We start from the raw sequence: 25,537 nt of genomic DNA on the forward strand, positions 1-25,537 counted from the left end.
ATGTGTGCATACTCTTTCCGCTTCCATCCCAGAAAGGGCCGTGACGAGAATATTCAAGCTGATGCCTTTTCTCTGGAACTTGCAGCGGCATTGATTTTCCAACTGCTGCTGCGCCTGACCCACAGAGTCAACAGTGCGTCAAACAAAACAGTTGGCACATGGGGTAAAAGTGCTGCGTTGCCGACGGGATTGAGAGAGCAGTTATTAAGCAACCAGATGCGTGAGCCATTGCTTCTGATTTTTCAAGCTGGTGGGCTGCAGCACTGTGACTCTTCGAGCGCCGCAGGTCTGCACGCGTCAGTGTATCGTGGCATGAGGACGGTCACTGAGCCGTTTGGCCTACAATGCATGTTGATGCATTAGACACCATGCCACAGTTAACGGTGCATCAATGAGACAAACGGTGGAGGCTGCAAAGGGAAAGGTGTCCCTGAAAGGCAATGACAGAACACCGCACAAGTACGCTCGCTTGTGAACAGGGTGCTACGTCTTCAAACAGACGGGCGCAAGGGCACGACGTGGCGCGTCGAAATTTGCGACATGTACAAATATTCTTTATGCAGTTAAGGGTCACAGAACTCATTGTATGCCGTGCTTCGTTTACAAGCCGGCCCAGCAAATTGTCGGGCTAGTTACACGCAGCACTCGCGCGATGACTCCGCCAGAGATGAGAAGGCAACGAACAAATTAGCTGCGCGGTTACGAGACTATGTCGAAATAAATGAATACAAGCTGACACGGTGCAGAAGACGTGAAGTTGCTCTGCAGATGTGCGGAAAATTGCGCGCCCTGGTGGATCGGCGCTCTCTGTAACTGAGCGTGAAGTCTGCGCCTCAGCAGAACGCAGCATTAGCAAGAAAGCACGGCACTTTCACTTTGACAAGGGCTTAGGCCAAGACAAGAGACAGAATAATTCAAAGTCACGAAGGGCAACGTGCGTGGCAATCCGGAAGTGCCGGTCAAGCATTAAGCCGGCTAGAATGAGACATGCGCAGACAGACGCGTGCCTCAGCAGCAGGTATCTGTGCACTGAAAATATTATGGAGAACTTAGCGCACCTCAAAAGCTGCATATGGGTGGTATGGAAACAGCGTCATAGTCTTCTGACGAAGAGTTGCTGTTTTCTGTGGGGTACTGCTGTGGTGCTTCAAAGCATCACCAGCATCGGCGCATGTTTTGTGAAAATACGACTGAGGCTTCTCTTCCAGTGATTGACCTGAGACGTCTCTGTTTGAGCTGGCTGATGATGCAGGTGAAGAAGGGAAACTCCAGCTTCTTTGGTATTCGCAGCTGCAGCTACCCAGGAAGCCATTCAGCGAATCAAGGGGAGTGAGCTGCCATTGTCCGCACCAACCGCTACGTACAGCAGGTGTTGCCTCCGTAACTGGGTTAGCCCCAACTGTAGACACAGCCGCCCTTGAAGTTCCCCAAAAGCATGCTGGGCAAAATAGCCGAGCCCATGAGTCGCACTACAGCATTACCTCTACAAATGTTTCTCTCACCTGCGGCAGCAAATGCTGCACCAGCTGCCCCTTTTGCCGTTGAAACGGTGCTGCTCTTGCTCCCATTCCATCGCAAAGCGGATTTGAGACCTGCGTACCTCCACCGCCATCCCCTCATTTGCTGCTCATGGGAAAGCCGCAGCAGCCGTCGTGCCTTGCACCGTGGGGGATCAGCAACAAACTCAAACCCAGCAGAGGGCGAACTCCCTCCATCATCGCTCCCAGATGTTTGTTTGGTCTCCTGTCCAAAGTGAAATTTTTTCGGAGCTGCTCCAATTCGTTGTTCCTTAGGTATGTACCCTTTTGTTTGTCCAGTCTCGTCGCTGTATATCTCTTCCCATCTTTCAGGGTGTCCTGTTATGGCGCATTTAGCGTGAGCAAATTCGAAGCCTTCGTGAGTCCAGCACTACAGCACACGACATGAATAAAATGCTAAGCTGCAGGGAGTGTACGTGTGTCAAAAGAACACTGGAGGCGCACCAGTGTCATTGCGAGCTTTCATTCGTGATTCTTTGCCTGGAAAGAGGAGAACAGGTTTCACATGGCACTTCCCGTGATGTTGTAGGCCACCCCTCAGAAAAGCCATCTTTCGCTGATTGCTGTGTGAGGCATGATCACTAGAGATCGGCTGAGGTGCTGCCGGCTGATGATTCTTTGCGGGGGATCCGGTGGCAGTTGACTTACCTATCTGGCTCACAGGACTTCGTGGCCCGTGTCGAAGCTTATCGTAGACATTTTCAGCCAGATATTGCTCCCTTTGGAGAAAAATTGGCCTGTTCTTTCCCTCCTGTGTTAGTGGACTCTCTAGCACGAAAGTCTTTTCAAGCGCACAGCATCTGCCTCACCGTGGCTGCAGACGAAGGTATAGTGCCAGCCGCTGCATTTATGGCTAAACCCACACCGGCTGCAGATGCCTCCCCATTTGTCGTGTGTGTCTTTTGAAGCTTTCCGTGTGCATTGACGCACCGTGCAGCTGCGCAGTTGATCCATGCAACTGCAGTGGTCATCCGAGCGGCGGCAGACCTGATTTGTCACAATTCTTGGGCAGATACCTTCATCGGAAACGTCATTCTCAGTCTGTTCAAATAAAGGAACAGCTGGTTTCAGTTTTCTCGCCAATGCACCTGCTGCTTTCTGAGGTGCATTGGTTCGACCGTCTTTTCCATCCGGAAGTAGCTTGTCCAACACGCTCCTCATCATTGACTGAAAAATTCTTTTTGGAGAACTTCGCACCAGAGAAGGCCAGAATCCGAGCATATGCCACACTTTCAGCTCAGCATAGCAGCTCTACCAAGCATAAGGCTTGAGTAAGATGGAATAGAGAGGAAAGAAAGTAATGCAGTGGATACGATTCGCCACTGAGTGTTCACCTGTGCACTGAACTTTCACTCTGAAGGTCACATGCTTCTCTTGAAGGCTCTCGCTTAGCGTTGCAGCAGTCCGCTGTACTATTTTAATCCAAGCTGCCCTTGTGTAGAAGAAACAGCAACCAGGCAGTCAAAATGACCGACAAAGAAACTCGGACAAAAGCCTGCCGGGGAGTTGAACGGGTTGAATCAGAAGGTAGGAGGCACGCAAATTTTGTCAAGATGCTCCCAGTGTTTCCATGCCGATTTGAAGAGGATAACATTCAGTGAAAAACTTGGGTGTGTGGAGCGTAGGGGAGGAACCCTGTGGTGGACAGTGTCCCTGCAGCGTGAAACGCACCAACAAAACGTACCACACTGAGCCAACTATTAGGAGCCAATCAAAAAGCATTGCATTTCTCAGCCCAAAGAATCATCACACTACGTGTTTTTTGAGAAGGGGATATTCGTAAGGACTTCTCAGGGGCTGTGGTAGCCGCCGAAGGTCTCCAGTGGTGTGACCCTACCCAGCAACACTCGCTTAGCGAGATCATCGGCTTTCCATAGATATTATTGCCGTAACTTTCTGCTTCAAAAACAGAAAATATTTCTGTCTAAAATACTTGAAAGTTTGTTGGTATTCCCAGCCCCTTTATGTGGACTGATACACTACATGACAGAGCAGGGCCGATTACTTCGTTTAGCAGCATAGCGTCATTGATCCTGGGCAGACTGAAAACTTACTGTGACAGGCGCGTGCTCAGCGAAACGCACCTGCAACACTACACGTTAAGTAGCATTCTGCTTCGCTGACATTTTGTGGTGGCAGTTCACGATCGTATTTCTCCAAATGCATGGTGCACCCTGCGTTCGTGATGCGTATTTCCTCAACCAGCAAAATTTTAGGGATTCAGACACTCAAACACCCCAATAACAAGGGCTCCTTCTAGTGATAAGGTAGGGGATACGCTGTAGGCGAAGATAACTACGGCGGTAGCCTGTAGAGTGACGAAGGGACGGCTCATTCTTTCGCCCCTTAATCTTAGCCGAGGCTGTGCAGCCACATCTCATTTGAATAACCTTCTCCATAGGATGCATTCAGTGAACGGTGCTTCAACAAACATCGTGCACACCCGCGCGCATTGTTGCTTAGCTTCGACGTTCTATCGTATTGACGTGATTTGCTGGTTTGCTGATCCGCCTGAATGCGCATTGAATGACGCAGTTCAAATACTCGAGGAACCAAAACACTCAACTCTTCAATTAAAGAATGCTAGCGAGGATTATTGAAGCTTCAGTAGCCAACCGTAGAATGCTCAGTAGTAGTAACTGTCTGTTCACTCCTCCAATGTAGCCTTAAAGCATGGGATGCTCTTCCCTGGTACTCTTTGCACAAGGATAGTGCAACAATGTCGGCGTCTGCCTACAATAGCGCGCCAATATACACAGAAATTCGCATCCCAAGCATTGTGTTCCCCTCCTACCTTGGGAGAAAAGCTAAGTATTTCAATGGTGACTGGATATTTTGCAAGGCTGCTAATAGGAATTGGGTGCAGGTAATTGTGTGAGAGTATTTATGACAAGTTTTTGGCTGTGTTTTGAAATCACTAGCTGCAACCGCTGCTCCAGTATGCTGTGCCCGTTCTTTCAGAGATAATGCGTTTCTTCTACACTTGATCTGCCAACAACCCGGCCGTCACCAAATAGAAGGCACTGAAAATGTTTCTCCACTAGTTCTTACATATAGACAAGAAATGCAGCTAACGAATTACGGGTGGAGGCAGGTAAACTAGAGAGGCTCGGTGGCCGGCGGAAACTACAGGCTTCCGACTGCTCCTTCTCCCTTGAGCTTATGTTGCGACTTTTGAGCGGCACTAGCTACAGGATCATGCGGAACATACATGAATATTTAACCACACACTTCTAGTAACACCGCATGCCACTCGATTAGTTGCAGGTATCAAGCTTGTAAGACGAAGAAAAGCCCATTCCGGGAGGTGAATTGCTTTGGCGTCGGACGGGAAGGTATTCCCAGCCAATCAGCAAGCTTCCAATAATATTGGAGCAGGCTGGATAAAAGTTTGCGAGGCACGACGCATGCATTTGGCTAAGCACGCTCGGGCGCTGCCACACGTCAACTTAACAAATGCAATTTCCCTAGACTCCAGTTGCGAACTTAGCAATATTCGAATTGCAGATAACTTCAGTCACCTAAAAAGACTGCCTAAAATGTGTATTTTTATTTAGGGACTTTCGCGCTCAAACGTTCCAGAGGGCCCAGCACACCGTATGGAGATGCACCCATGAGACTGATTCCTGAAGCTGCACCAGACCCCTCGGCACGATGCCCCATCCGAACCTCTTAAGAAAAGACAAACTGTTTTGAAATTCATCCACCTGGAGTGTCATTAGTCATACACTTTGTTTGAGCAATCGCCACAACCCACTATCCAACAGTGTGTGGTGTAGGCCTGTTGGCGCGTTGAGGAAGGATACAGGTGCCTCAGAGTTCCCGCAAAGTGTTCCATATTGCACAATTTATCATGAAGTGAATAGCGCAGGGACTATTCACTCGAACGTTTGATTCCGTACTGCAGATGGTTGTTCAACGGCTGCCTATGGTGGTGTGGGGCTGACTCAGCATGCGCCTGGGGCCAATCCGTCCAGATCCATGTACTCTGTACCTGACAGCTGCCCTGAGTATTTCATTCATTGTAGTTGTGGATTCTTTGCTACTCTTGGCGTGTCCATGCCCCTTGCTTGTGCGACTGCGGCTCAAGTGCCCTTGGGCCACGCCAGGGAGAACCGGAGGACCCGTAAATATTTCTGTCGGCGAAGTGCACTTCATCATCAGTACTGTACGTTTTAGCATTGCGCGCGTCACTCTGAGTAGACGCAGCCAACAAGACTATCGGGGTTGGCTTAGAGTGGGCTATCCATTCAGCAGCTTAAACCGTCGAATGCCATTACGTGGCTTGTTTTGAAGGGGAATTCCACCGGTGACAGCTGTCCTAGCTGACAGCGGGGAACGGCTTCGTAAGCTTAAAGCACCTGCTGAGAAGACATAGTACCAAAGTTCCAGCGCCTACGAGTGGGAGTCAGCTTCACAGGTCTCCAGGTGCACATGCAACTCAAAAATGGTTCGTTTGGACCGTGTCTTCGGCATTCTTCTGGCTGTGATTGCTGGATGGTCGGCTTTTCACTACCCTAAAGTTGCTGGGAGTATTCGTCATCGCCTTAGTGTCCCGGGCGGTGGCTACCCAGACCCGAGTGATCTGCGGATTTATGGCTCCGCAGCTGCAGTTATTTACTTACTCTTCCAAGTGAGATGGTATAAGACAAAATCCTATGCGGGTTTTGAACTTCCAGAACTTTTGATCGCCATGCACAGAGTAGCTTGCTCTTAGGCGGCTGCAAACAAGTAGCCACAGCGTTTCTGTGTGTCTCAGGGCCTCTGCACATGGATTCTCAAGCCTCTTGCAGACCGTCTGCTTCCCCGCGAGTTGGTCTGCACTGCATACACAGGCTAATTGTTCTAATGTGTACAGCCACATCATTCGAGATGCGGTGCCGCTTGTGTTTTTCCTAGTTTCGCATGGCAGCTGCCTGCTTTTGGTGCAGCGCAACTTCAAAATACACCGGAATTTGCATGCTGACGAGATTTTTCACGAGTGAAATCTGGGGTTCATCATCCGTTGTGGGTTTTTTCTCGCAGTCGCTGGAGCGAGCAGGTGCGACAGCTGCTATGCTCTCATTTTGGGGAAATGACTTGGAAGATGTTATACTTTTTAATGACGACAGCTGTCTGCCTCCTATCATTCCGCAATGAGCGGTGGTGGCCACAACAGCTTGGCGGTGAAGGTGCGGAAGAGCAGCTGTGGCAGGGTGAGCCTAATGGATTCCTCTTACGCAGCAGAACATTCACGCAAGCAAGTTTCTAAATGCTGCGCGAATCTGCTCCCGTCCTTGTTTAGAGTGCATTCACCCAAAGCATGTGCATGACTGCTGCAACGCAGGATATCCAATGCAGCAGAACAGCGTATATTGTCACCTATACTTTTACGTCGCCTTTGGGCACCACCTAGCGTCACTGATCTACATCCTGAAGTCGCCTTGGCTACCCGATTTCTTTGACCGGCTCCTGCCGTGTGCCGCCGCCCTTTGCCTAATTTACTTCTCCTACATGAGCAATTTTTTGCGGGTTGGCGTCGTCATTTTATTTTGTCACGACATTTGCGACATTTTTACTTGCGGGTATGTTGCGAGTAGACTGAACGTACGCGAAGTCTTTCTTTTGTTTGTTGGCTCCCATCGTCACAAATCATTCTAGCTGTGGCTTTGCTGTAGACTTTTTCTTTCCGTGTTTGGTCACATATGTAGACGTTTCTCTTTGTTATGTGAGATCGTCCGCTTAGGTGCAAGGCATTCGTAGACACGCCGTATCACAAGGTAACCATTGGGCTTTTTGTGCTGTTAACCGTTTGTTGGTTTTACTTTCGGCTCTATACCTTCCCGTCTGCCGCTCTTTTCCCAATCTATAAGGCAATCAAGACCCGGCCAGATCATTCCGAGACCGAAGGCAGTAGCTACTTCATTTTCATCTTACTTACGCTGAGTCTTATGAACATATATTGGTAAGCATGTGTTGCACGCAAAATGAAGTGGCCCATTCAGACCATGTGGAGATTTACCTAAGCTTAAAATTTTGAATGAACGGGGAAATGCGTGCGGCTTCTTGGGAACGCCTTTACAGGTTTGTGCTTATGGTGAAGATGTTCGTGCACTTCATCCTCAGTGGCCAAATGAGAGATCTGCACTCAAGGGTCTCGGAAGAAGTTTCCTCAGCGCAGTCTCGTTCCCGAGAAATCTCTTCTAAAGCTTCGAAGGCGGAATGACGAGGAACTATACTGCTGGCATTGGTTGCGCCTTCTCACGCTCTTCTGAGAACCCAGTGGCGTCCGGTATCGGCAGACATGCAACACAGCCACTTGAATATCCTGCCCTTTAAGCTGAGTAGCTGCTTGATAGCTATTTGGGAGGTGGCGAAGGCTGAGACGGATATCTCTGCCCCCTGATTCTTGATTCATGTGGCTTCATCTGGCGGGAAAGCAGCCGGCTTTCTCTGGCTTTCGGAGTTCTCACGCTGTCCGCCCGTGGTGGAAGCCATGCGCTACCATGCTTGTGGAAGTGGGACGCTGGCACGAGCACAGGCAAGTGGCGGTACTGCTGTCGTCATGAGTCTGGGGACGCAAGACGGTGGCGTCCATTGACCGTTAGCCTGTTGGAGCCAGTTGTTAGTATCTTAGACCGACTCAGTCGGTCTTCCTTGGCAGACAGCGCCCCAGAGTTAATGGGGACTGACAACGCTTTTGCGCAAGCACCACCTAAGGGGCTGCTTCATAGGTGGCCGAGGGTGCCTTTAGGGAGCCCGGTGGCTCCGTGGAACAAAAGGGAACAGTTGCAATGTTTTATCCAATCGGTCCTTGCGGTTCCACTGCTTGCGGCCTAGCGAACTTCTCCTGGATTGGAGGGTTGAGGGTACGTGTAGTCAATGGGTTTGTACTGTCGTCTCGCGGTTGTACGCAGGGGACCTTGAGCAAAGATCCCAAATCACGTCTCCGTGCTTCAATATGCCGCACGCCAGAGTAGCGGGGGCTGCTCTTAACGGCCGCTTACCTACCCGACATTCCTGGCTGACTCCATTACAGTTTGCTAACGGCAATCGTCCGGCCAGCAGGGGGCAGCGTAGCGCATTGCAGCCGGTAGAATCATTAGCACAACGAGTAATTTAAGAAGAGCTAGAGTTCTTTGATTGGCAAAAAACGAGTATATAGAAATACTGAGTTGGTCATAGGTTTTAAGGTTTTCACCTGGGTGTGGACAAAAGGAGCAGATGGCATAGTTACGGAGCAGCGTCTACGCATACGCCCACCGCATTCCGAGAAGATAATAACAATTACGTAGTTGCGCGGTCGTAAGGGCATCCACCTAAATCAACACGAGCTTGCCTGACGTAACTACGGCCGAACTATCCAGAACGGCTATGAACTGCTTCGTTCGTGTGCTTATCCAAGTCGCTTTGGCAAGTGGAAGCAAACAACAATTGCCGTTCGGTTAGTCCTTTCAAATAGTACATATGGATGTAAGCAAATATACAAATTTGCTGCATTAACTGGATGAAAACCTAGTCAGGGGCTATCTGCTGTGTGGACGGGCACGGCACCACGTGCATCGTAAAATAATACGAACATTCCGTTCCACGCATGCAAGACCGCCTTAGAATATATAAACATATTCCGTTCCACAGGCATTAATGGCTGTGCAGCTCCACCTGCGTACTACGATAGCCATTGCCATTGACAAGGCACCGCGATGACCTTTCCAAGCTCCCAGCGGCTCAAATGCCATGTTCAGCAACGTAGGATTCTCGAAGCTCCTGCGACTAACGCCTGCCTGTCTTCCCATGGCGTCTCTTTCCCCTTGCCTTGCTCGTTTTCTTCTTCTTAAACTTCCGTGAAGAGAGCGTGCGTGGCTTTCCTTTCTCTATGCTTTCAGAAGCCAGTGTGTCCTCCCCCTGGTCCCCGCTGCCTGAATTCCTATCATTCACATTACTGTCGGAAGTAGCATCTTCCGCTACAGCTGATGACACTGTATACTTGCTCTCAGCGGGCGCCGCTTCTCGTTCGCACTGGGGCTGGTCATTCCCATCCCCAGAATGCATTTCATCGCGAGCTTGCCCTTCTAGTTCCTCTCTAGCATCTTGTGGTTGTTTTAAGTCGTCAAAAGTTTTATTTTCGATGGATTTCTTCCCCAACAATTCCACAGTCTCATTGTCAGCTTTTGTGTCTGTTTCTTTGCTGGCTTCAGCTGATGAGTTTGCACAGCCGACATTTCCGCCTTCATTAGGGACTGTCTCTGCCTTCTCTCCCTCGACCGCAGCGCTACCAGTAGGAGAGCAGTTCGAACTTTCTTCCTGTTCCGTTTTGGCCCCTGACTCTTGCTCAGCGTTTTCTGTGTCGCTTCCCAAGCTTTGGGGAGCTGGCAGAGACGAAACAACAATCCGACTGTCTTCGTCCCCGCCGCTTGTGGACGTCAAGCATGTCATAGAAACTAAAGAGGACGAAGCTCTACTTTCGTGGTCCGGTGGTGTGTCTCGAGAGGTCCTGCCACCACCCGTGTAGGCACCTTTGAACTTTTCCTCCAAAGCTGTGGGGGTGCCTGTGGAGACTTGCTGCGGTGAGGAAAGCGGAGCTTCAGTAGGCATTTCTTCTGCTGCATTATGATGGTGGGTGACGACTACTTGCAGTTTAGGTACTCCGTTCTCTTGAGTTTCTCCCGTACTTGTTGCAGCCAACTCAGGTGCTAAATTTGCTCGTTCCTCTTCGGTTTTAAGCCGAGGATTGGTTGTGGAATTTGCTCGTTCCTCTTCGGTTTTAAGCCGAGGATTGGTTGTGGGCTCTCGAGGCACTGATTGAGTTGCCAGCTGCCCAGTTTCACATGTGTTTAGGTTTTGCTCAATTTTGGTGGCATTCTCTGTCGGTGGCTTTTTAAGGACCTTTCTTCCACAAGCTTCAACACTCACAGCGTGCCGTTTGGCTGGCTCTACGGCGGCCCTTGTGCCCCTCAAACAACCGCAGGAAACAAATGCTCCAAGTATTCCCATGTTTATTCTTGAATCAGGATGGCCACAGGTGACAAATCTCCCGATATTTCGCCAAGAGACAAATACAGCTATGCAAACCTCGTACGGGCTGGTGTGCCTAGGCCGTTTCCTGTCAAAGACACCGCTTCCTATGTCCTCTTTAAACGCAAATAGTGGAAAACACTGTTAGTCGGCCAGCAGGAACTGCTATTGGAAGGGGAGCCCTGCTGCCTCCAACGAGTGGCAGCGACGGCGGCCCCACAGCAGAAGCCCAGCACTCTAGCCTGTTTCCCTTCCAATTTAAGGAATATGAAAGGTGTCGTTATGCAAGGACATGTGGAAAGCAAATAAGGGAGCAAAGGATGCTGTGCCGACACGGTGCTGCTGTAGGGATGCGCTGGTAGACGGGACTACAGTCCCTGTCGGTCTTCGAGGCAGCTGGTGAGTTTCAAATGTAAGCAAGTGCTTGAAGAGCCACCCGTTCCCGGAAACAAAGTCACACGCAGTTATATGGACACAAATGTATAAACATGCCAATTTTTATTGTGATGATCCTCACAGTGATGGCAACGGACAGTGGTCGGCGCTACATCGCTATGCTGAGGGCAGTGCCGAACAGAAGGCAGGTAGCTCCTGCTGCTCTGCTCACCAGCACCGCTACGAGCAGCAAACAAGTTTCATCAGCACTTTGTTGTTTTATCTATATGAAATCGTTGGAATAATTTGCTGCCTCTGTTTGACGCCTGGACATTTTGAGGCGTTCACTAAAAGGGACCTCATCCCCTGCGTGCGGAGACCTCTCGCCTGCTCTGAATGCCGCAAGCTAGCTGGACGGCTAAATTACAGCAAGGAGCGGAAGTGTAATTCTATCAGTGGCTAAATGAATCTGACGAGCTAAGTGGAAGCAAGAACGAGTTGAATTATTGCTGAGTTCGTGCATTTTTGCTTTTGCGATTTCGTAGTGCACAGTCCGCCTGGCACTCAATTTGCCGCCGATCTCACGCTTGCACAGAACACGCTTATGCCTTCTAATAAAGCACGTGGAAACATCTGTGATCTTTTCATATAGCGAAGTTGTGAGACATGCTTCGGCATACCTCCTCAGCGGTTGCACAGAACAACAAAGTATGATCACATCCAGCCGTGAACTCTACGAAGCGGCGCCCTGTCGCCAAATTAGTAAACCCGGAAGTGTAACAACTCACTTCTGCGCATTTCCAAATATCTGGTGCATCGTAGGCAACACGGCACTGTGAATCCATAAGCTAATCCCGCAAACAGTAGTGAGGAACGATTCACTATGGTATCCACGCCGCATATATAGAGGCAGGCCCACCATAACCACTTGATGCAGAAAACAACCTTTCCTTCCCCTTGATCAGTTGGCTTCAAGCTCGTCACGTAGCATAAGACCGCAACCACTCCCTCACAAATAAACCAAGTTGTACTCCGATATGTTTCCCTGTGATGGCATCTCGAACCCTGTCACAGAATCGCCCTTTTCCGTTACGCTACGCTTCGACTTTAGGCATACCAATACTGTCTCCTTCCCACAATACATAGATCATCGACTACCCAAGCTTCCCAGGTCCCTATGAGTGCATCTTCCTCTAATCACTAATAGTCCCTTCTTGCCCAAGGCTGGGAACTTCCCCAAGGAGACTCCCCTGGAAGAGATAACTAAAGGGGGCTCTGGCAAGTGGCTCTGTGTGGAGACACCTCAAACTCCTGCACCAGTCAGGTTGGGGAAAGCACAGCGTATCATCTCTTGGGCTTCACCTCGAGCCAACCGTTCACTCTCCCAGCACGCCATAACCGCTGGGATGTTTCAAGGCATATGTCGCGCCCGACGTAATCTCGCGCACGCCAGTCCCTATAGCCATTCATCATAGTGCAGAAAAGCACAGCAAGTGTCACCTTGCCCACTAATAAAGTTCAAGGGGAGATAATGAAAAGGAAGAACGCACGTTACAGCTTCGCATAGTACTACGACGAATCCGCGCGAGTTGGGTTCAGTAGGAGAAAAACCTCACCTTGTTCTGCTTCCCCACAGCTAATAAGCTCTGCATTAGCTCCTCTGCACGGAAATGACATCGCAGAAGCCTTGCCAAACAATTCTACAGCAGGGCTACAAAAAGTCATGCAACACATGGGCATCCCGACAATAGAGCGCAGTAAACAAGTGTACTTACTAAACAACAGTTAGATATGTGGACTGGAGATGAACAGGCACCCGCAAGCTACTGCACTACGTTAATGCTGCAAAAATGCGCGCACAAAACTCGACTGCGGCAGCGAGATAACACACAGTACTCCGTATGTATGCATAGATGACCTCAGGCTAAAAGTGCGTGACGCTTCGAGCTGCGACACGGTTCGTCGCCACAGTAGCCAATTGAGGTACACCTGGGAGTCGTAGTTTGCCGTTCCAGGCCTGTTTCCTTCAACTTTCAACACGGGTGCTTTTTCGGGGATGGCTCGCAGAACCCCGTGTACAAAAAAGGCATAAGCTGATTGTAAAGAGCTCCTATTCCAAGCATTTCACTTTAGAGCGAGGGGAAGGTTAAGAACCACTCCAGCAGCACCAGATAAGTAGCAGGAGCCAAAAATTTTCGAAATGCGTGCACACACCATGATTATGTCTTTTCCAAGTGCTCATAGGTGGGCTGGCAAATGAGACCAGCGACTACCTTCAGCTTTTTCAACCATGAAAGGTAACTGCTTGTTAGCGCGGCAGGCATTAAGCTTCCCCGAAAACGGGGGAGGCGTACAGGCCGGCTTGCAAGGTCGTCTGGGGCGGACCCACTTGCAAGGATCTGGTTTAGCAGAAAGACTGGAAAACAACAAGTTTCTAGTAACATTCCAGCTTACATTAAAGAGACCAGATTGGTCTGCATGCTGAGTAGCTGCCAGCAGCCAGCAGCATGAGGCGGTGCTGATGTGCAGGCGGCGCTTCTCGCCGCGCAAGCCGGCCGCTTTGAGTTTCCTGTGGCTTTGCTTTAGTATCAGGTTGGAGACCTTTCCCACAAATCCCCATTATTAAACTACAATTACAGACTACTTTTGATTTCCGGGGCGCTGGCCAAGTCCTGCCACTCTTCACCGGATCTTCGTTTTGGGCGTGGATTCGTTGACCCGGCAGAAGCATGCCACTTGCCAGCGTCTGCGTCGCTCAGTGACTCCATACGTTTAATCTCTTTCTTGTCACATACTAGTAGCTGTGGGTCTACGGGGGCACCGCCATCCCTCAGCGTGCTGCTGCCTAAGCGTCGTGCCGGACCTTCCCCCTTGGAGGTTCCTGGGGCTTGCAAGAAGTGACTCGTATACGTGTGGCACGCGCCGCCTCTTTGTTGTCCCTGCAGGACGTCCGCCTAGCCTCTGGAAGTTCGGGGGGTTGCGATCGCTGCATAATCTTGTGCTGGCGATTCAGCAGAAACCCCAAGAATGACAGTCCGTTACTGTTCCTTGCAGGACACCAACCAGCTACGTGACCTTAGAGCCTTTCTGCTCATAAATATACGCACGTCAGTCTGATATCACACAGCTAAATCCTTTTCCTCGTGTAAAAAGCACGGGCGGGGAGGGCCGCGGCAGTGGCAGCGCTGTGCGGAATTAGTGGTGCTTGGCACGACTCGCACGCGCCGCCCACAGCCGCGGCAGAACTCTTGAGAATTATCTCTGGCGCCCAACTGCCTTCTCCAAACCTTTCATTTTTGTAGTTGGGGTCGTTGGCTTGTGACGGCAGAGAAACTCGCAGGCTTGGTGCATCTCCAGACTTCCGTGCGGGCTTTTGGCTTCAAATGAAACAAGTCTTTTCCTCATTGCTTCTGCAACTAGGTAATCAGACTGTTTTGGCGGGCGAGTACATTTGGGGTGCTTGCTTGAGACAGGAGCCGGTGTCCTTTGCGCCATCTCGTGGGGGAGTCAAAGCGTTTCTTATCACGACACATGATCTGACTGACTGCGCTTTAATGCATCGATATTCCCACAGATACGCACAGTTTGGCGGCGCCTAAGTTTTCCAGCTGTAGGCTGGGTAGCAAGACGCACTTGCCGGCGTCGTTGCTCGACTACCACGCTGTTGAACGCACACTGCAGGGTCTACAGGCGTTGTGCTCCTTACCCCCCTTTTATCACGGAAACATTGAGAGGGAAAGCCGTCGGTGCGGCTTTCAGGGAGGAACTGCCGTCGGCTAAAGTGCTGATATGGTGCATTGGAGCCACCAATGAATAGCTCGCCACTATGGCGCACCATGCAGACAGTTCAAAAGCTAATCAAAACCCCCTTAAAGATGCTAGGGTTGGCGGCATCTGGCGTCTGGGCCGGAAGATCGGATCAGGGTCCTTTGGCGATATCTACAAAGGTAAGATGCTGGTAACATTCGTCCGACCGAGAAGTTGCCTTCAGTTTATCAGTGCGGGGACTGTTTAAGTGAGGTAGATGGAGCTGCAGGCACAGAGGGTATGTTCACGTTACTCATATATGTAGCAGAGGAGGGGACCTCGCTCGGGTGCTGCTGTTTCTATGCCAGGTGTGAATGTACAGACTGGAGAGGAGGTGGCTATGAAGGTAGAGAGCGCCAAGGCAAAGCATCCGCAGCTTATCTACGAGTCGAAGTTAATCAAGCATTTGCAAGGTGCCCCAGGAATCGCCCAGATATACTATTGCGATGCAGAGGCAGATTTCAACATAATGGTCATGGAACTTCTAGGTCCGAGCCTTGAAGATCTCTTCAACTTATGCAGCCGCCAGTTCACGCTGCGCACAATTCTGATGATTGCGGACCAAGTTGTAAGCAGCCACGATCCTCCGCCGAACTGACTGGCTGCTCACTAAGGCGCAGACATGTTTTGCCTGATGCAGTTACGCATGCTAGCATGCTAGGATTATCGAACTTTTGCTAGGTTCCGTTTTCACTATGCAACAGAAAAGGTGCAGGAGCGCGTGTGGGTGAACCTTGCAGCTGGATCGGGTTGAATACTTACACAGCAAGAATTTTATCCACCGCGATATCAAGCCGGATAATTTCCTAATAGGCAGAGTCAACGGACCTCACCAGAGCGTGGTGAGGCATGCTTTACCATGAGGTCATGGGTATCTTGTAGCAACACTTCGTAGAGCTTTCTGAAGTTTGCAATTGGATTGCCACGTCGAAAGTGCTTGCTGGTTTGTGCTTTGCTGCCTCGGCTTCGTGCACTGCATTCAGATATACATGATTGATTACGGATTGGCGAAGAAGTATAGAGATCCAAAGACGCACCAGCACATTCCGTATCGGGAGAACAAGAATTTGACAGGGACTGCCCGGTATGCTTCAATAAGCGCTCATCTTGGCTCGGAACAGAGTCGTCGCGATGATCTAGAGGCTGTAGGCTACGTCCTTATGTACTTCTGCAGGGGTGAGCTTACACCGATATCGCCAATTTTTTCTCACCATTGCATGACCCAAGTGCATGTTTTACTGACGTGCTTTCATGCGCAAGTAGTCGTTGTGCATTTGTGAGCAGCTGGGACGCTACCCTGGCAGGGTATAAAGGCTAATACGAAGCAAGAGAAGTATCATAAGATCATGGAGAAGAAGATGTCCACTCCTGTCGAAGTTCTTTGCAAAGGATATCCCTGTACGTTCATGTTCTTCCATATTGCTTTGTAGGATCTTTAGTTGAACGCGAATGAGCGCTCTGTGAATGTAGTAGCGCAAAACTTGTTTTCGGGACAGCAGGAGCTGCACCTGGTTGTTGATCGCCGTTTCTCTGGTGTGCACAGCGGAATTTGCCACTTACCTCAACTACTGCCGGCAGCTTCGATTCGAAGACAGACCAGACTATGCGTATCTTCGGGGACTCTTCAAAGACCTCTACATAAAAGAGGGATTTGACGTATGCAGCACATGGTTAACCCTGGGACACTTATAGTTCGTGTCTTCCGTGATGGTGCCTCCTTGAAGCCTGCCCATTATAGGGAAATTTCAGTCACAGGAGGATCAGGGCTCTTCCAGCTGTCTTGAGGTGCTTTTTTGCAGCAACAGGATGCGTCATTCGATTGGACGCCGAAGCTGAATGCACGCAATGCTGGACTTGGCCACTCGGTGAGCAGGGACCGTGTTCCCGTGGCTTGCATGCTGTGTATTGCAAAGTTTCAAAGTAGATCGCACGGTATGGTGACATCGGGATGCACATTCTGGCTTCAAGCTTTTCGGTGCTTCTGGACATGCCCTCAAGCATGTCTATATTTGTGAACATTCCGACCAAAGAGCTTTGCGGCTCACAGCAATCTACATAGCCCTTTAGTGGTGGTTAACATGCTGAGTAGTTGCTGGTTCCCCTTGCTGCGTTTTAGACGGACCGCCTTCACGGCCACTGCACCCAAGAACCACGGCATTGGTCTCGGCGAGAGCAAGACAGGCTTGCGCGTGAGCAGGAGCCTCAGACATTTTCCTTTTGTTTTTCAGGAGTTTGGGCTTGGGGGTTTTCTGTCTGCCAGGTCATTTTAAATCACTACTGGAACTCAATGTATTTTTTGGTGCAGCGGGACGGAGTCGAGATGCTAGCAAAAATCAGCTTGCAGTAGGCAACGGCAACATGGTTAACCCGTCTATGGCAACGAATCCTGGCGGAGTCTCGTAGGTTGAACCTAAACCAATGGATTTGTTTGGCTTGCGGGCGTCGCCTGTCCTATTGAGTCTCCAGTATCCTTCTGGGTCTTTATTGCCCGCTGTTGTCATCTCGTGCTGCACCCTCACTATTCAATTGCATTGCCAGTTACATTACAAAGTAGCTTGTGGATATTTGCCAAATGCTTCTTGCAGAGTGATGGCGCCTGACCGCGGTGCTGGCGAGGCTGCTGCGCAGGCTAATCTTGAGACGCAGCAAGAGAAAGATGAGATGTGAGGAGCTTGTCGTCCTCGCAGCTGCAGCTGTGTCATTCTTCAGTTTTTGCTGCTGCTGGGTATTGTGTAGATAGTGTAGACCCATGGTGCTTGTGGTTTTCATTTATTATGAGTGGGTGCTGCTCTTTTTTGTTGGAGTGCCTGGCAATGCTTGTGTTAGGTGTTCTGTTTGCAGGACGAAACAGCGCAGCCATTTGTCTTGCTTGCCTTTTGTAAGGCGTTTTGATACAGTCAAACTGAGCTGGCACAGAAACCCACTGTGGCTGCCTCGGAGCAGCTTGGAAAGCTGACGTCTACGGATATAGTGTCTGTGATGTGTTTTGCGTTTGCGCAGTTTTGTGTCAAATCTCCCACAAAGACCTGAGCAGCAGACATTGCCGACCTTCGGCATGCAGCAGTCAGTTGCACTTGGCATCGTCAATTAGCACAGTCCGGTGGTGAATCGGAAGTTGCTGCGTATGAACGCCCCGTCATTGGACCCCCAGTTGCAGATCGTGTCATGGTAATGCCGAAGGCGAAGAACCTGAAACGTTTCGAAAAATGGGATTAATAGCTGCTTCAAACTTTTTGAAGCAGTACCAGAAGTAATATCTGGTTACCTTTTTGTTGGCTGCACTGACTGCGACATTCCGGCGCCCGTGCGCGGGGTTTGGCGCAGCCAGTTCTAGCCGCCGAAAGTAGTGCGTCACCGTGGTCGGACGTCACCACACATGCTAAGAAGTAGCTTACAGGTAGAGTGCTTTTGGCAGTTTTGAACTCCAGCGCAACACCCTAGTGGAACCAGAGGCGTTTGCCAGTACGCGAGTTGTGGACGCAGCGGACGCAGCAGATGCCCTTTGGTTCAAAATTACGCCAACTGACTCCGACCAGGCGTACCAAAGCTGTTGGGCTCTTCGCGAGGGGCGCCAATTGTGGTACCCACCGAATTCATACTGGCCGCTACTCCCAAACCTTGTGTCGGCTAGAGACTTGGCGCGATGTGCCGATTCATGTGGTTGGGTTGCTGAGCGTTTTGGGACCCTCAGGGCGCCCTGGGACCTGTGATCCCTGGGACATAGCGAACTCTTTTGCTTGTGAAGCCGCAAGGCTGGCAGTGACGGCTTGCTGGGGGGTCTTTCGCAGTTCTGTTGAAGTACTCTCTGAACAGCGAAAGCTATCTCGGCGTCGGGGTACATGTGCGTCAGGGAATACGCAAAGTGGCAGAAAAAACATTACGGAGTACTTTGGTTTTCAAATTGCTATTAAGTGCTCACCACTACTTCCTCGGAAATTTTCATATGCTGATGCTAATATTACGAGAATTCCACATGCGTGCCTTTCTGCGGCAATCATGGATGATGGCACGGTAACCACTGCGAGTCAGTGTATCCCTCTGGAGAATCATAGAATGGGTACAGCAGCACGTATACGCATGCTTGCAGAATGAGCAGTTCTACTGTTCTGTACTTGTGACTGGGCCCACTGAGCCCAGCAAGACCAGCCCTCTGCTTTCCATATGACACCCGGCTTACGCAACAAATCTCTGTAGGTTTTTGAGAGACTGCTCCAGCTTTGTACACTGCTGAGTTGCTGACTCAAGGGCGGCCTGGTGCACTGCCAGCACTTGCGAGACCGCAGCCACTGGCTGCGGCTGAGTCCTGCGAGCTGTTTGGGCAATGGCGGACGTTAGCTCGTCCATCTGCGTGTCAATGTCGAGGACACGCTGCGACATGCTCTGCTCAAGAGTGGAGCAGATGCCTCGCTGTTCCTTTGGGGAAAGCTTGGAGAGCAAACTGCTTTCTATCGATGCCAAAAGGTTTGACAGGTCATTCTGCTGCTGCTCAATCATATCGATCGTCTCGCCAACGAAAAGCTGCCTACGGTGTACGCGTTGTTGCTCTTCACGGATACCTGCGAGGGCCTTTGATTGCGTTATGAGAGACGCCTCGACAGCTGCCACCTCCTGAGCAAGCTCGTCGAACTGCCCCACCTTTCTTTGCAGTCTCCTTTCCCAGTTAGTCAGCAAATCGTCCATCCTTTCATGCTGCATAGTCTCTAAAGCAACCTCTTCCGGCGGGAGCACTGGCCCGCTGGTTGAGGGCTGCGTTGTGGCCGCAGCGTTGTTCGTCACAGCAGTGCTTTCGGGCTTGGTGCCGAAGAGGGAACCTGCTGCTGGGGCAGTGGCAGGTGCTCCTAAGATGCCGCTACCTCCAAGCAAACTCTGACCTGTCTTCTGCTCAGACGCTAGCGGGGGCGATGAAGACGGTGCAGCGGCGTCACTCCCCTTTTGTCCATCTTTCGGCTCTGCCGTAGTCTTCCCAGAATTTGACGTCAGGACACCACCACTACTGCTAGCCCCGGATGCACCTGTGCCGAAAAGAGAAACTCCACTTGTGGTGCCGCTCTGCTCAGCTGGCTTCGATTGCTGGGAAGCTGCTGCGGAGGAGGCTGGCGTGGCCGCCAACAGCCCACTCCCTTTTCCATCAGCCCCTGTTCCAACTCCTCCCGCCGCACTGGAGCTGGTGCCAAAAAGACCGCCACTACTGGCCTGCTTTGGAGCATCGCCTTGGCTCCCGAAAAGGCCCGTGCCTTTTAAAACATCAGTGCCTCCACTGCTTCCTGCTGAGCCACCACCAAGTGTTCCTGGACCAGACGGGGGAACTGACGAAGGCTTTCCACCAAAGAGGCCCCCACCAAGATGGTTCGGTTCTTTGGGTGCTGCTGTGGAAGCCCCAAATAGTGACCCCGGAGCTGTATCCGGCTTGCTCGTTGTCGTTGCAACGGTGGAGCTGCTTCCGAAAAGGCCCCCTTTTGGTGCTTCTGTCGTACTATTCGTTGCAGATAGTCCGCCAAATAAGCCCCCGGGCTTTGCAGGTTCCTGTTGCTTGGCTGCTGTTGCAGTGGCACCAAACAGCCCCCCTTTCCCTGTTTCAGATGAGCCGGTGGCTGTTCCCGAAATTCCTCCGAGGAGGCTTGGCTGAGATGCATTCTGTGAGTTAGCTCCTGCAGCAGTGGTGCTTCCGAAGAGTCCCCCGCCACCACTGGTGCTGCTCCCTGACCCAAATAAGGAGTTGGTGCCCTTGTCTGTCCCAGTTATACCAGCGCCGGTACCGAAGAGACCCGAACCGGAAGATCCAGAATTTGTGGAAGCCCCGGTAGTGGCGGAGCCAGCACCAAACAAGCCTGTCCCGGAAGGCGCAGAACTTGACGTTGTCCCAGTACCGGAAGCGCCACCACCAAAAAGGCCTCCTACAGGGTGTGTTGAATTCGATGTCCCTGACCCAAAGAGAGCGCCACCTTGCGGCTGTGTTCCCGAAGCAGCTGCACCCCCAGTGGCTGGGGCACTAGTTGCCGGGGCTCCGAAGAGAGACCCAGACGAGGTGTTTCCAAATAGCCCAGGCGCCGCCCCCGCCCCAGATGCCGATGTCGTCGTCCCAAAGAGGCCCCCGGGAGCAGCGTTCGATCCTGCATTGGGAGCAGCATTGCCTCCTGGTGCTGAGAGGTTTCCGAAGAGGCCGGTGCCTCCGCTACCCAGCATCGTTGCTTAGTGACTCCACTCTCTAGGGGTGTTGAGGACTTTCAATAATTAAAGCTATAGTTGAGACACGCATATAGTGCCATTGCAATACTGACTGGCCATGATATGGTAGCTCTTCATGCTGGAGGTCGAATCCTCAGTCTGGGGCTTGGGACTGGGGGCTTGTAACTGTTGAAGAGCATGCTACCAACGAGCTCCACTCTCGTCAGCCTTGAGCGTTAGAATTTGCAAAGGGTGTTGACAGACACATTTCGGCTCCTATAGAGGCTCACGAAGCGCGACAACATGCTGAACGACTGAGTGGACTAGCTCATATCATCGAAGACTTGACCGAAAGATGTGGGGGTTGTCGCAGTAGTTTAGTTCACTTCGGCAGATATAGCGCCATAATTGCGGCTCTTCTGCCGAAGCTTGGGGACTTTTTGAGCTATGCTGTGGCAGTCATTTGAATCAACTACTGATGCAGGAAGCTCGGCTCGTGGGAGTTCGGAGCCACAGATGCCCATTCTCTTTGTGGTATTTGTCTGTTTTATCTTTAACTATTTCTTTTGCTGAGTTAGCTTACTACTCAGAGATCATCCCTTTCCTGCTCACGAGCATGTAGATGGCTGCTTGCCCCTCTGTTGAGGTAAGTTTACATAGATTCCTTCGGAGCGGTTTCTGCAATGACCTTCGTTGTTTTTGATAATAACGAATAATTCAGCTTATCAGGGTGGCACTGGCCTTTCTTTTACGCCGCATGGCGAGAGAAGTAGAGGGAACCGTTGCTTACTTGTCTCCAAACGTGCGGGAGCACTTGATGCCTCCTACACAGCTTCCCTTGCACACCTGCTCCCTGTTTGGGAGACCACCTAGCCATGTAAACCCAGTAAAATAAGCGCAACGACAGAGATTATAGCGTTGCCTGGCTCGTTGGTTGAGGAGGCTGGTGCCGAAAGTGGACGGACATTTGGCCCCAGTGGTAAACCTCGCACAGGCAACAAACTTTAGGCAAAGCGAGGCTTCTCCTTCCTAGTTCTGCCATGATATCTGTCAGTCAAGGGGCTGCAGACTGAGCCCGAGCTGGGCAGGAGTAAACGACTCCCTTGTGCCCTAGAGATGGCCCGTTGCAGTGTGGTCTGCCTGCAACTGCCTTTCATCCAGCCGCGGGAGGGGCCACGTTTGCCCCCACCGGCCTTAATTTTTGCCAAAATTTTGCACAAATAAAATTCGTAAGGAGGATTGCAAGGATTCGGGAAAGAAGGAGTATTCCTTTTGTATGGTCAGCGCTTAGGCTATGCTAGTGCTCATCACACTGACTGATATACTGGGCTACTGGCATTTTCCTCTGTGTTACCTTCATCCCATTTGGTTACCTTGAAGGAGCTTCTTCGCGGCTTCATAGCGCTGCCTTCTTACCGTTTTGTTCACACGATGGAGTAATGCGGCATTTTCCTAGAGGATACACTTCTTTTGGTTCTACAGTGGGCACTGCAACTCGCGTCAAGCACCAGGCCCAGCATGGCTTCGGCATTAGCCAGACTCCAGTACTGTGCACTACAGTAGAGCACGGAAACGGGCTTGGGGGAAAGAGTAAGTCTAATTAAACTCATTCACGATACGCGTTGGCAACAACGTTTGAATACAGATTAGCAACAACGTTTGGATAGCGACAGAGCTGTGAAGGAGGCTAGACTGTGTAATCTCTGTAGCGAAACAGAGGGCTCGTGGATGACCCATAGCTAATGGGGAATTTTTTGCACGCTGGGAGGTCAGCCGTTGCCAGCAGAAATTAAATGTGTTTTATCCACTACTAGAACTTGCTGTTCGTTTCCGCTAGGTGCTTAGTGTATTAGAACGCCGATTATTGCCGTTGATGTATAGTAAGAAGTCGGCTAGCCGGCGATAGCAGCCAGCTGCGTTTTGTGCACTACAAGTGGAGGCTGTTCCGCAATCGCTTTGACTGCCTTAACCTTCACATTTTCGAAGGGCCACCCCCTGCAGCACTAACTAAGCAATGTAGAGGAAACTTGTGACCTCAATTTGGGAAGTCCAGCTCGTGACGGATGCGCCGTGCAAGAGCCAGGACAGTCTCCACAAGGAAATGTTTTCACAGTGGGCGCCCAGAGAAAGCTCCGCAAAGCACCAAGCAAAGCAACCAGTGGACAAGAGTGCCACGCTGCTCCAACGGTGGGACAGTCACAGCTACAAACCGCATGATGACTATTCAACAACTTACCGCCAAGGTTAAAAAATTTGCAGCAAAGCTTAAAACAAGGCAATATGAAGAGGGCAATTCCGGACCATCAACAATATCAGAAGCACAAAGATGTCAGCACCAGGTTGAGCTGTGGGGGCCTTTTCAAGCTTCGTTCTATATTGGCCTGGGCCGCAAGGCAATATCTTGGGGAGCAGCGGGCTCCCTGACATACCACTCTGGATATACCTCAAGGACACTCTAACATGAGCCACTGCACACTTAATTAATGGTTCCACAGTAGGTTCTGTAGTCTATCAAATATATATATATGCAATAATGCGTGTTGGTCTCGTAGTGGGAGGCCGACGAGTATACTGCACAAGTCGCAGCTCAAGCAGAGCGAGCTGCCACTATAGAGACGAATGAGATTTTAGGTTCATTCCCTGCAAAAGTGCCCCACATTTAGATTGGGCAAATCACCAAGGGCGGAATTGTAGAGTCTTCATCGCCGGAGGCGGCGCAAATAGTCTCGAATTGCATCCGCATACTGTGGCTGGCCGTTACGGAGAGTCGGAAGGGCATGCCCCGCGTTATGATCTCTCAGAGGCAATAGGGGGAGTGATCGAAGGGCGCAGAAGGGCGACGGAGATTTGCCATGCCAATGGTTTGGGAGAGAAGCATTTGCGTAGTACGATTCACAAAAGAGTTACTATCGAGCAAAAGAGTGTCCCAGCAAGAAGCAGGGAGCCAGGAGATTGGATAAGACGTGCAAGGGGTCTGGCAAAGGGGAAATTCTGCTAGGGAAGGCCCTCCGTACTGCAGGTCCTGGGCGAAGTCATGCGGTTGCCGCTTTACTGTGCAGGGGTGGCACCCGAAGGTTTATCAAAAGCTAGCAAACACACTGCGGTGAAAGAGAACACTGGATCAAAAAGGCCTAGTAAAGGGCTGGTTCCCACTACAAGAACTACGTCATAGTCCACCTGCTATTGAACACTAAGACCGCGCTACGGCTCTGTGAAGGGAGGCAGGGAACGCTATTTTGTGCTCTTCTGGCTCACAACGAAACAGCCCCACACTGGCCACTTCATTGTTCTTGGTTCCCTTAGCAGCCAAGTACCCTGGTGACGAGAAGCGTCCGTCGTCCAATTCCAAGCTCAAGCGTACTCTGTTGTTCGGGAAGAAAGACCGCGATGGAAGCGCATAAAACCACAACTGAGACCCTTAATCTCTTACGGGTGCACAAGGCTGTTCTGTATGACAGGCTGTCTCGCCGTGTGCCCCCAAGGGGCTTCCGTGCCCATCTCTTCAAGTTGCCCAGCAAGGTTCCCGCAGGACCTGCTATGTAGGTTGTGGGAGGCATTCTGCTCAGCTTTCACAAGCATGAGATAGCTGCATTGTCAGCAAAGAGGTGGAATGGCTTTGTAGTGAGCCAGGCGCTATGTGTACCTCTGGCTCTGGCTACGAATTCGCACTTACCACTACTCAATAAAAGCATGGCTTAAAGCGTAAAAACGACATTAATGAATGTTGCCCTGCTACAGTGTAGAACTGCGCATTACAGGCCCTGCATGCTCTTCTATATGCGCCTCGCCTATCATGCGTGCTTGAGAGATCCAGTGACAGATCAGGCTCTTGAATGATGCACACAATGCTAGATATCAAATGTTAAATGTCATTCAGATAGTTCATGATGCCCCATATTCAGGCCACATTCGAAATCTCAATGAGAGTTGAGTATTTTTCCGTGCTTCAGTGTAAAAACAGGCTTGCTCGCCCAGGAAGGACCTGTAGTGCATGGGCACTACGATCGGGTGCTCCTGACCGTAGCTAGTTGGCAATCTACAAGCAGTCAACACGCTGAACGAGGACAGGGCCTTCTTACTAGTATCGAAGTAAGGCAGTTTATCAGCAAATTATCATGTGTACACTAGAGATGTCTATGAATGCCTGCAGATTGGGGTTGGCGATAGCGCCGGCACCGGTGCTGTCGTGCACAGCGCATACTGCTACGGCTATGTTGCTACCTGCCCCTCGAGCAGGGTCTATGATCGGCATCTAACGTAGGCCCATTACCTTGAAACCGTAGCTTATATTTATCGAAATACAGTAATTCTTAAGTTTCCAAAATCTGTTGTTATTCGATTTGCCCCACTCGGGATGCTCGCCTCCTAGGTCCTGTGGGGAGGAGGCCTGCACTGGTGCCGGTTGTAGTGCCGGGCACTACAATTGACCTTCGTCGCTACACCCGAGACTTACTAACGCGAAAAGCATGAATAATATTGAATATCTTAGGGCATAAGGCATCGTAGGATAGTGGAAAATCATAAGAGAGAACAATGGGCTCGCTAGCCCGCACCGGGTGCGAGGTTGGGCGCGAGGTTGGTGCCGCGACGCGACTCGGGCACTGACCCTCGGCGAAGGTCAGCTCTCAGTTCTATTATCCTGGGTTTTCTCACCTCAT

The 25,537-nt window shown here is 50.9% G+C and overlaps 4 protein-coding genes across 4 annotated transcripts; 2 read left to right on the forward strand and 2 right to left on the reverse strand.

Moving 5' to 3' along the window:
• Window positions 1-5,985: 5,985 nt before the first annotated feature.
• On the forward strand, window positions 5,986-7,743 carry ENH_00074610 (longevity-assurance (LAG1) domain-containing protein, putative; the record flags this gene model as incomplete). Its single annotated transcript, XM_013577612.1, has 6 exons — window positions 5,986-6,171; window positions 6,298-6,350; window positions 6,564-6,733; window positions 6,865-7,102; window positions 7,264-7,482; window positions 7,602-7,743. 6 exons carry the CDS (start codon window positions 5,986-5,988, stop codon window positions 7,741-7,743), a joined length of 1,008 nt encoding a protein of 335 aa, XP_013433066.1.
• A 1,547-nt stretch (window positions 7,744-9,290) lies between these two features.
• Window positions 9,291-10,511, reverse strand: ENH_00074620 (hypothetical protein, conserved; the record flags this gene model as incomplete). Its single annotated transcript, XM_013577613.1, has 1 exon — window positions 9,291-10,511. The coding sequence occupies one exon, from the start codon at window positions 10,509-10,511 to the stop codon at window positions 9,291-9,293; it is 1,221 nt and encodes a 406-aa protein (XP_013433067.1).
• Window positions 10,512-14,733: 4,222 nt separating this feature from the next.
• On the forward strand, window positions 14,734-17,805 carry ENH_00074630 (Casein kinase one (CK1) TgCK1b, putative; the record flags this gene model as incomplete). The annotated part of the gene is made up of 11 exons (XM_013577614.1): window positions 14,734-14,854; window positions 15,023-15,282; window positions 15,455-15,556; window positions 15,698-15,890; window positions 15,999-16,112; window positions 16,258-16,370; window positions 16,514-16,579; window positions 16,831-16,903; window positions 17,020-17,113; window positions 17,300-17,377; window positions 17,715-17,805. 11 exons carry the CDS (start codon window positions 14,734-14,736, stop codon window positions 17,803-17,805), a joined length of 1,305 nt encoding a protein of 434 aa, XP_013433068.1.
• Window positions 17,806-18,887: 1,082 nt separating this feature from the next.
• Window positions 18,888-20,897, reverse strand: ENH_00074640 (hypothetical protein, conserved; the record flags this gene model as incomplete). The annotated part of the gene is made up of 1 exon (XM_013577615.1): window positions 18,888-20,897. The coding sequence occupies one exon, from the start codon at window positions 20,895-20,897 to the stop codon at window positions 18,888-18,890; it is 2,010 nt and encodes a 669-aa protein (XP_013433069.1).
• Between the last annotated feature and the right edge of the window lie 4,640 nt (window positions 20,898-25,537).

Source organism: Eimeria necatrix, genomic scaffold (genome assembly GCF_000499385.1).
Source record: "Eimeria necatrix Houghton genomic scaffold, Enh_scaff75, whole genome shotgun sequence".
Taxonomy (NCBI): Eukaryota; Apicomplexa; class Conoidasida; order Eucoccidiorida; family Eimeriidae; genus Eimeria; species Eimeria necatrix.